General features: G+C 54.0%; 1 protein-coding gene across 1 annotated transcript in view; it reads right to left on the bottom strand.

The window, feature by feature from the left end:
• Positions 1 to 6194: 6194 nt before the first annotated feature.
• The window catches only part of LOC103581838 (tubulin beta-3 chain), an 11657-nt gene continuing 6749 nt past the window's right edge, over positions 6195 to 11102 (bottom strand). Inside the window, exons 3-5 of the mRNA XM_008563580.1 lie at positions 9169 to 9277; positions 8471 to 8581; positions 6195 to 7624 (exon numbers count right to left, since the gene is read on the bottom strand). Of these exons, the coding sequence (XP_008561802.1) occupies positions 6549 to 7624; positions 8471 to 8581; positions 9169 to 9277 (1296 nt within the window). The 3' untranslated portion in view covers positions 6195 to 6548. The remainder of the gene's footprint in view (positions 7625 to 8470; positions 8582 to 9168; positions 9278 to 11102) is intronic.

Here is an 11102-nt window from a genome sequence, read left to right as displayed (position 1 = left end):
ACAACTGTCTTCTACAGCTGTCACCACCTCTAGGATGGCAGCTGCACCCTTCCCACTGCTGGGGACCCAACCTCAGTGACCCCCCCTTTCCCACACTCCTCATCTGAACTGTCCACCTTCCAGTTGTACCCAGAATCTGACCCCTCATCCCTGCCTCATTGTGACCACACAGATAGCTGCGGCAGCCTCCTCCTCACCCTCAATCTGGCGGTCAGGGGGATCCTGGGAAAAAGAAGTCTACCCCAGACTTCACCTCCTGGCTTCTCGACTCACCAGGCTCACCCCTCAGGGCATCTGCCTGGCTGAGCCTCTGTGACTTCCTCAGTCATATCCAGACACCTGCCCCTTGCTTTCCTCCTCGGCAGGCTTTGTCAATCTTCTCTGGGAGGCAGGGCCCGTCCCCACACACACTTGTCACTGCCTGACACCCTCTATCTTGTACATTTTTATTTGTCCTTGATCCCCACCCCCCAAGAAGCTAAGGGCAGCTGGCGAGCATTTGGGGCTTTTCTTACTGCTTCAAGGCCTAGACCGGTGCCTGCACACGGGGGTGCTCAGTTACAGGAATAAAGAAAGGGGTGAGTCTATAGGTGAGGCCAGCCCTGAGAGGAAGAATGTTCCACCCCCAGGTGGCCCACTCCACAAACGCGTGTTAGTACCAGTTGTTGACTCTGAACCAGTATCTATGCAAGCAATGGGACCCCCCACACGCACACCCAAGGAGAGACAGTTTAAGGTCTACTTATTTCTGGGCTGGCCCGTGGCTCACTTGGGAGAGCGTGGTGCTGACCACACCAAGTCAAGGGTTATGATCCCCTTACTGGTCATCTTTAAAAAAATAATAATAATAAATAAATAAATATATATATATATTTTTTAAATGTCTACTTATTTCTTAATTAGAGTGAGTCACTACCATTTCTCCATTCCTCTGTAGACCATTCATTCAACAGCACATTTACTGAGAACCATGCTCCAGCTGAGGTACCAGGACACGGGGGTGAGAAGACCAACAAAGTCTCAGCACTCAGGGAACCAAAGAGACAATAAGCAAAGATGCAAATTAATCACAGATGTGATGAGCACCAGGAAGGAAATAAACAAAGTAGTGACTGAGGTCAGGGAAGGAGGCCTGGATGCTCGAGCCAGTACCTGAAGGGTCAGAAGGAGGGAGCCACCGAAGAGCTCAGAAAGAGCATCCAGAAGGGGAATTCCAAGTGCCAAGGCCTCGAGGAACTGAAAGAGCCTGCAGGACCGAAAGCAGGTCTACGTGGCCCAAACTCGGTGCAAGGTGGAGTGAGAGGAGGGCCCTGGAGACAGGAGGGGCTGCAGGCCAGTCGTAAAAACATCGGCTTTGATTGGTGACCAGACACAAGCCATTGGAAATTTCCTTTTTCTTAACAGTTTTCTTGAGATGTAATTGACATACAATAAATGGCACATATTTAAATGTACAATTTGATAAGTATTGACATATGTGTATACCTGAGATACTATAATTAAGACAGTAAACCTATCCATCACCCTTAAATGTTTCATGCTGCCCTTTTGCAACCCCCACCCCTGTCCCTGCCTCTATCCACAGACAACCACTAATCTGCTTCTGTCACTATGCTGCATTTTCTAGAATCTTATAGAAATAGAATCATATAGTGGGTACCCTTTTTTTGTCTGTCTTCTTTCATTCAGAGTAATTATTTTGAGATGCACCATATTGTCACAGGTGTCAGTAGTTTATTCTTTTTATTGCTGAGTAGGATTCTGTATTAGTCTATTTATGTTGCTTATAACAGAATACCTGAAACCAGGTAATTTATAAGAAAACAAAATTCATTTTTTACAGTTCAGAGTCTGGGAAGTTCACAATTGAGGGGGCACATCTGGTGAGGGCCTTTTTCTTAGTGCAACTCTCTACAGGGTCCTGTGGCAACACAGAGTGTCACATAGAAAGAATGGACTTTGTAAAAAGCCCTAGCCTCCTCACTTGCCCTCCTTATAAAGCCATCAGAACCACACCCACGATAACTCATTACTCCATTCACAAGGGCACAGTCCTTACGATCTAATCACCTCTCAGAGGCCCCACCTTTCAAATACCATAATCAAATTTCCCACCCTCTTAGCACTGTTACAATGGGGGTCAAGCTTCAATGAGTTTGGGGGGGACATTCAATCTGCAGCATACCCCAAGGATGGGAAGACACTGTCCTTTGCCACAGCCTCTGGCAGGCTCTGAACTCCAGGATAGGCAGAAGCCACACACCAGGGTGTAGCCCCAAGGGGTGTGTTTGGGGTATCTGTTGCTGCATAACAAACTACTGCAAAACCTAGTGCAATGAGTAAGAGCCATTTTAGTGCTCACAAGTCTTATGGGTCAGGAATTCAGACAGAATGGGTATGGCTTGTCTTTGCTCCGTGATGCCTGAAGCACTCTGTGACAACAGGTGGGGACACTCAAACACTTAAGCTGCATGCACGTTCTTGCTCCTGACTGCATTGACTGAGACAACTCAGGCTGGGCTCCCTGGCATGATCGACCAGATGCCTCCATGTGGCTGTGCTTTTCACAGCATGGCACTGGGTTCCATGAGAACCAAGCAGGAGCTCATGACCTTTCCTGAGCTGCCCTTGGAAGTCACACAGTGTCACTTCCACAAAAGTTATTCTTACGAAAATGTGACTAATACCATTCCAGCTTCAGGAAGAGGGGAATTAGACCCTGCCTCTTGATGCGAGAGTGGCAGGGTCACAGTGCAGAAAGGCCTATGGAATGGAAGATATCTCATGACTATCTTTGGAAAATATGATCTGTCAGGAGCATGGCATCTTGAGAATAATGTTCAGACAGAGCTAGAAGGTTTACAAAAGAGAAGGACACAGCTAGCAGAGACCAAGAGGAATAGCTGGAGAGGCCGGAGTGTGTGGGCTGCAGAAGCTGGAGCAAGAGAAGCCCTCGGGTTGGATGCCAACCTCAGTGTGGTCTGGAACATCCCAGCATTCCTCCTGGGAGCTGCTTGGACTCTCACACACGTCCTGCTTGTGCTGAGGGGTCATCCACAACCCTCAGTTTTCTCCCCTTAACTGGTGCACACTCTGCAGACTGTCACCCGGAGAGGCTGCCACCCACTCTGAGTTCTCATGCCCAGCATCCCAGCCCTGTCAGCTGGTTTCACTACACCCCATCCCCACCGCCGTCCTGCCCTTCAGAGACTGTCTGAGTTTTTTTGTAGATACTCCCTTGGGTCCCTCCCCAATGCCTCCTCCCCATTTACCACTGCAAGAGCTTTGATTTTGTGCATATGGTTCCTTCTCTGCCTCGGTGGGTGACCTTGATTAATGAAAACCATTGGGAGTGATTCTGTTCCTCTTGCCAGGCATTTGTAAGAACAGGCGTGCCCACCAAGCCAAGAAGATGTGACAGGACAACCGCTGGGGATTTCTGGGATTTCATCCCCAAAAGGAGTCATAAGATTAGAAATTTCCCCTTTCTTCCCCTGATCCAACTGTGATGACTGGGGTGGCAGTGGCCTTGGGCAATGGGGCTCATCCTGTGATCGACAGAGGGGATGAACCTGCATCCTTGGAGGGCTCACGGAGGTGACAGAAGGCCAGCCCTGGAAGACCATCTCCAGACTTCTTGTTACATGAAAGACTATAATTTACACCATTTATTTAATAAATATTTATTAAACAGGTACTGTGAGTTAAGCATTCTTTTTGGTACGAGGATTGCAGCAGGGAACAATGCGGAAATTCCTTCATGGAGCTGACGTTCAGTGGAGGAGACAATCGGTTGGTGACTGAAGGAAAGGCATGGTGAAGGTGGGTTGACGCCTTCTAGCCACCCCAGACCCACCTTTCAGTCTGCTGAATGTGGAGCTGAATGGAAGGCCCCCTGGCTCCCCTGTCCCCTGACTTCCAGCTGATCCAGCCAGTGGGAGCCTCAGCAGGGACGGGAGGATGGAGAAGGGGAGGGCAGAGTAGTGCCCAGGCACTGGCACCCTCTGAGCCGGCCTGGGGCTTGGCAGTGGAGCCCTCCCTGTGAGAAGCCACAGCTCCTGTTGGGCTTGTCTGTCCTGTGGCTCCAGCTGTCGGCAGGGCCCAGTAATCCTGCTCCCTGACCCCTCTACCTTCAGCACTCCTTGACTGGGGCCTGCCCACGCTCCCTCCCCCAGGGGGGCAGCCTCTTTCCTGACTGATGTAGGTGGTCAGTGCTGCGTAGAAAGTAGACTTGGAGAAGGGTCGTGTGTGCAGAAGAGAGGAGCCAGGTTAAAGGGTGGGTCAGGAAATGTCCTGTGATATTTGAATACAGATCTGAAGGAGCCATGAGATATCTGGGGTGGGGGATGTTTCAGGCAGAGGGAAGACCCTGCACAAAGGCCCTGAGGTGGGCACAGGCGTAAGTGTTCAAGGAACATCAAGGAAAGTGGCAAGAAGGGAACAGAGTCAACAAGAGGGAGAGGTGGGGGGAGGTCGGTGAGGCCGAGGGCAGATGCTGTAGCCGCCGAGGGGCTCCATCGCACCAGGGGAGGGGCCGGTCAGGGTGTGAGTGGGGGACTGAGTGCTGACTGTGTTCACAGAATCCTCTGGCTGCCATGTGAGGAAGGAACTGAGGAGCCAGGCAGGAGCAGGGAGCCTAGTGAGAGGTGACTGCGTGGACCAGACAGGAGAGGACGGGGACATATTCTGGAGGAAGAGACAGCCAGATCTGCTGACGGAGCAGGTGTGGGTGGGAGAAACAAGAGTCGAGGACGGCTTCAAGCTGCTTGACCCGAGCACCTGGACAGATAGAGCTGGCCTCGCTGCTCTGGGGAGGCAGGACTGGGGGAGAGGACGCGAAGTTCGAGGTGTGTGGCGGACTGTGTTTGGTAGCCTCTCACAAACCACATCTCCCGGGTTCACACGCTCGCATGTCTGGGCTAGGCCTGGGACTTGCTCTAACCCGTTGAATGCAGCACAGGGATTCTGGGCCTGTTCCTGGCCAGGGAAGCCAGCTGCTATGTGAGTAGCTGGCCCACTCTGAGACCACCATGCTGTGGGGAAGACTGGGCAGTCACATGGATAGGCCTTGTGGTGGAGAACAGAGACTGACCATCCCCAGCTAGCACCTGTGAATGCTGGTCCCAAGAGTGAGGCTTTAGACCTTGCAGTTATGCCAGCCAACACCATGAAGCCAAAGAATCATCTAGTTATAGAATCAAGAGAAATAATAAATTGCTGTTTCAGGTCACTAAATCTTGGGGTGGTTTGTTACACAGCAATGGCTAACAGATGAGACAGTCCCAGCGGTCTGTGTGCCCATCCGTGCTGGGTGTGTGGATCGGGGCCAGGGTTCAGGATGTGTGGTCCTTTGGGGCTTCAGTTCCTGAGACTGCCAGCAGTCCCCCAACCTCTCTTCCTGTGCTTGTGCAGCCACAGTGAAGGGTGGTGTGAGAAGGAGCCGCGCCTGCTTTGAGGCCACTTTCATGTTGTTGCCAAGCAGAGGCCGGGGGGATTTAGGCTTGATGGTGCCCTTGGCTTTGAGTGATGGGCAGCAGGGGGACTGAGTGAAGAGGAGTCTGGGCCCCCACCCAGCTCTGAACACTTGCTGTGGGCGCCTGGGCAGCCAGCCTCTTTCCCTGTAGAGGAGTGTCTCCTGTGGCAATGCCCCTTCCAGGTGCCAGTGCAGCTGGACACTGTGCGTCCTGTGACTGCAGGAAATGACCACCAGGCGAGCATGGAGCCAACACTGTGGGCCTGGGCCTAGGTCCAGGCACCACGTCCTACCCAACCAGCCCCTTCCCAGAGCCCAAGCCCTGACTCTCCCCACACACCCACATATTCCCAGGGAATGCTCAGCTCCCTTCCCTCTCTCCCTAGATCAGGTCTCAGGCTTCAGGCCTCATGTCAGTTTCCGCCATGACAAGGGCTGCCTGCCTGTAAGTTTCAGCCCCTGCTGAACCAGAAGAAAGTTCTAGAACGAGTCAGCTTGTGGGATGAGCATGGATTGTTCCTAAATCACAGGAGAGCTGTGCTGGGGGCTCTGGGATGAGGCCAGTTCCTTCTCCAGGCCCCTCCCCCACTTCCTGGAGCTCCGCAGGGGCTGGGCCTTGAGGCACCTTCAGGTTCAGCCCCCACCCGAGTCTCCTTGTCTGCCCCTCACCCCTCTGGACCCAACTTTCCAGAATGAAAAAATCTCCAGCACCAGGCAGGGGTATCTGACAGCAATAGATTTATTAAGTATCCCCCAAAATATAAACACAAATCAGTAAAAAACCAAAACGAACCATAAAACATCAGGCCTGGAACCACAATAAAACAAAGAGACAGACAAGCAACACAAAACTGGAGATGGCCTGTGGTGGGGAAGACAGAGTCCTGTGGACTCACGAGGGGCGGGGACCTAACTGTAAATACCGGAGGACAATAACTTGGGAACCTTAGGATGTCGAGACAAGCCGATGGGGAGCAGAGCTGGGGGCGATGTCGGCAGCTGGGTGGCTCTGGGGGCGACGCTGCTGTCTTGGCCCTGGCAGCTGCCTGGCCCCGTACTCCAGCTGCGAGTGGCTTCACTTGGGGCCCTGGGCCTCTGACTCCTCCTCATCGTCTTCGTACATCTCGCCCTCCTCCTCGGCCGTGGCGTCCTGGTACTGCTGGTACTCGGACACCAGGTCGTTCATGTTGCTCTCGGCCTCGGTGAACTCCATCTCATCCATGCCCTCGCCCGTGTACCAGTGCAGGAAGGCCTTGCGCCGGAACATGGCCGTGAACTGCTCTGAGATGCGCTTGAACAGCTCCTGGATGGCCGTGCTGTTGCCGATGAAGGTGGAGGACATCTTGAGGCCGCGCGGCGGGATGTCGCACACGGCCACCTTGACGTTGTTGGGGATCCACTCCACGAAGTAGCTGCTGTTCTTGCTCTGGATGGCCAGCATCTGCTCGTCCACCTCCTTCATGGACATGCGGCCTCGGAAGACCGTGGCCACAGTCAGGTAGCGGCCGTGGCGGGGGTCGCAGGCGGCCATCATGTTCTTGGCATCGAACATCTGCTGGGTGAGCTCGGGCACGGTGAGCGCGCGGTACTGCTGGCTGCCGCGGGCCGTGAGTGGCGCGAAGCCGGGCATGAAGAAGTGCAGGCGCGGGAAGGGCACCATGTTCACGGCCAGCTTGCGGAGGTCAGCATTCAGCTGGCCCGGGAAGCGCAGGGAGGTGGTCACCCCACTCATGGTGGCCGACACCAGGTGGTTGAGGTCCCCGTAGGTGGGTGTGGCCAGCTTGAGGGTGCGGAAGCAGATGTCGTACAGGGCCTCGTTGTCAATGCAGTAGGTCTCGTCTGTGTTCTCCACCAGCTGGTGGATGGACAGTGTGGCGTTGTAGGGCTCCACCACCGTGTCCGACACCTTGGGCGAGGGCACCACACTGAAGGTGTTCATGATGCGGTCGGGGTACTCCTCACGCACCTTGCTGATGAGCAGCGTGCCCATGCCCGAGCCCGTGCCACCACCCAGCGAGTGCGTCAGCTGGAAGCCCTGCAGGCAGTCGCAGTTCTCACACTCCTTCCGCACGACATCCAGGACTGAGTCCACCAGCTCTGCGCCCTCCGTGTAGTGGCCCTTGGCCCAGTTGTTGCCGGCCCCACTCTGACCTGTGGCGGGGTGGGGGGTGAGGAGAGAAGAGGAAGAGGAGACAGACCAGGGTCAGGGGCTCCGTAGTCCAGACCTCCAGCACCTGCCTGAACATGCCAGAGGGCAAGTGTGGAGGCCTGTGCCGCTGCTGTCTCTGCTGTCCCACTGAGCACAGCTTCTCATGCCCCACCGTGGCCTCCCCTGAGCCAATGCTGCTGAGTGTTGGGGACCCCAGCTGTGTAGTGCCCAGTGTTAAGGGTTCTGAACAGGAAATGGAGAACCTGGAGTCAGACCAGAGCCTTTTTCTCTCCTGAGAGGATCCAGGGTGAGTTGGTCAGCCCTGCCCTCTGACTGGCCATGCTGGAAGATTAAACTACAACCCAGAATCTGACAGCTTGGGGCTTGATGAGAATGGGCATCCATCTGTCAGATGCGCTGGTGTCTGGAAGGCACAGGTGAGGCAAGCCACTCCTCCTGTTTCTGTGCAAGCATCCAGGGCCGTTCCACCGCCCACAGGCACTAGAACATCCTGACCTCTCAGCTGCAGCCAGGCTGCATGCTCATGAACTCCAGAGTCCTCCGGAGGCCCCTACCTGTGTCCCTCCAGCCCTGAAACAATTCTGTGTGCTCATTCCTGTTTTACACCTCCCTCTGCTAGAGACACATGAATGGTTTCTGTTTCTTGTACAGAATCCTTTCTCTGGGCCTCCAATGCCCAATTGTAAAATGGAGAGATTAGTTCTCACCCTGCAAGACCATGGTGAGGGGCGGATCTGTCCTTTCTTTCTGACACCTACTGCCATCTGTTGACCTGGGATTGCCTGTTGTGGGCTCAGCCATCAGAGCTTGGAGCGGGAGAAACTTACCGAAGATGAAGTTGTCAGGCCTGAAGAGGTGCCCAAAGGCCCCAGACCGGACGCTGTCCATGGTCCCAGGCTCCAGGTCCACCAGGATGGCCCGAGGCACATACTTGTGAGCTGAGGAGATAAAGGGGCTGGGTGATTTGGATTATGGAGAGTCAGGGGCTCCTCCCTTCATCCTTCTAAATCCTGCCCCTGGCCTGCCAGCCTCCCGCTCTCACCCTGAGAGCTCGGACTCTGGAGTCAAAGAGCCTGGGACCAAAGGTGAGCTCGAGCAACTCACTTCACCCTTAAGCCTCACAAAATGTGTAAAATATGGGTACAGTCAACACTTGGGACAGAGAGGATCAAATAACATGTCCATGTGGCCACGTTAATATTGGTTGTTATGGAAATCATTTTATACCAGTTGCCAAATAGCTCCTGACCAAGCCCTCCAGTGGCCCCTGCTCTGGACCTCCCCCTTGCATTCCCCCCAGGCCTGTGCACACGCCCTCATGATCATTAAATGCATGTGAATCTCCCTTTGTGGTGATGGTTACTATGCCTCATTGCCCTTATTCTGTGGGTATGGATGCCCAATCTCCAGAAGCCTGCTGGCCACTTGGCCAACCAGTGAAAGGGAAGATGCTAGGACCCAGCCAACCAAAGTGCCCTCCTGCTCTCCCCAGGGTCCTGGGTGGGGGGCTGGGGCAGGTGCTCACAGGAGGCCTCATTGTAGTAGACACTGATACGCTCCAGCTGCAGGTCTGAGTCCCCCACGTAGTTGCCACTGGGGTCTATACCATGCTCGTCACTGATGACTTCCCAGAACTGCAGAGAAGGTGGGAAAGGAGGGGTCAGTACACGGGGTAACCCTCAGTCAGGCCCTTTCCCTCTTGAGGCCTTATCACCCTCAGTATAAAATTAGGGTCTTAGACCCAAGGTCTCCACTAGCCCCATTGAGAGACTTTAGAAAGCAGCTCCATGCCCTGTCCTCTGTCAGAAAATTGTTGCAATAAATATGCACATCCACCATCCACATGTCCAGGCTGACCAGGGCCCAGGGCAGTTCAGAGCTCAACCAATACAGACCAGGGTTTCCAGGTCCAGCTCTGCCCTTGCCAGTGAGGGGCCTTGTGGCTAGTGGGCTCCTCCGTGAAGGGAGACTAGTAATACCTCAAAAGGTAATTTTTATTATTCCTTCTTTTCAGAAGGAAACTGAGGCACAGAGAAGGTAGAGAGCTGCCTGCAGTAGGTGGCAGAGCAGGGCTCAGAGGCCCAGAGTTTGGGATCATGTTTTGGGCATGTTATATGCCCCTCAGTGTGCGAGCAAATCATGTCCAGGGACAGCTCCAGCAGCGTCTGGCACATGGCTGACCTCAGCTATCAGGAAGTATAGGAGCCCTGCGAGTGTCCTGTCAAGCATCCCCACTGGGCCTGCAGAGGGACCAGCTCCCAGAGCTCAGGCTGCCAGATTCTGGGGCAGAAGCCTGAAGTGCTCCTCAAACTCTGTCCCTCAACTTCAGGAGAACAGGGCCTGGGCTCCGGGATTGGGCCATATGGTTTCACAGTCCAGCCCCATCCTTCCCAAGGATGCTCTGTGCCTCAGTGTCCTCATCTGCACAACGGGCCCCATAATAACAGATCTCTGTGAGAATAAAGTGAATTAGTCTGTGAAAAGCATATACATGGCATGTGGCAGATGGTACCATGTGGAATTAGCAGCACAGACATATGCACACACACACCCCTGTGAAAGCAAGGCCCACAGAAAAGTTCTGCCCCCATCCCAGGGACACTTCTTTGACTAAGCCAGCTGCATCCTGAGCACAGTGTCTGCCAATTGGTCACAGTTTGTGTGGCTTCCAGGCCTGCCTGGTCTCTCTTGAAGTCCCTCCCCTTCATTCCTCAGGGCTGGAGTGACTTTCAGATGAGGTAATGGTATGAAGGCCTCGAGAAACAGGGGCCTCTTCTTGCGAGTCATGTGCTGGAGAAAAGATTGCTCAATGGAAAAAACAGGTTAGAAAACTGCTGGCCTGCACCTGCGTATACACGGACGTCTCCGACGGACACACGGAAGGCTGCACCTGCGGATGTGGTCCCGGGTGGGAGACAGAGACTTCTTTTCACTGTATCCCCTTTGGTACTGTTGGAATTTTGTCATGTGCACATGTTACCCTTTCAAGAAAGATTAGTTAAAAATCATTTTTAAAAAACACTTGAAGAGTATGAACAGTGTAATTATTATAAAGCGCACAGGAGTTCATCTCTCAGCGAGCGTGGGGGCTGGATTTCTTTCCCCTTTTGTGCATGTTGTCGTCCCTAAGGCGGTGGGCCACGACCCCCTCTCTAGGCCTCAGAGTTCTCGTCCGCAACACGGTCATTGTCACGGTACCCACGTCACCTGATGGGCACGAGCCAGACATAAGAGCATCCAGCAGACGGTAGCTTCATGTGGTTGAAAACCATATACACGGTACCCTCAATGAAACGACTGGAAACAAACCTGCCGGCGGGTCCGGCCGCCTCCTGCGGGACCCGCGGCTCCGCCTCGCTCGGGCCGGGGCACCGGGCGCTGTCCGCGGTGCTGACCCTCCGGCTCCGCCCTCGGCGTAATAACTTCGAATAGCATACATTATACGAAGTTATACGAGAC

This window comes from Galeopterus variegatus, unplaced genomic scaffold (assembly GCF_000696425.1).
Source record: "Galeopterus variegatus unplaced genomic scaffold, G_variegatus-3.0.2 Scaffold174, whole genome shotgun sequence".
Taxonomy (NCBI): domain Eukaryota; kingdom Metazoa; phylum Chordata; class Mammalia; order Dermoptera; family Cynocephalidae; genus Galeopterus; species Galeopterus variegatus.
Note: the sequence above shows the minus strand (reverse complement) of the source record. Positions and strands in the feature narration are given on the sequence as shown.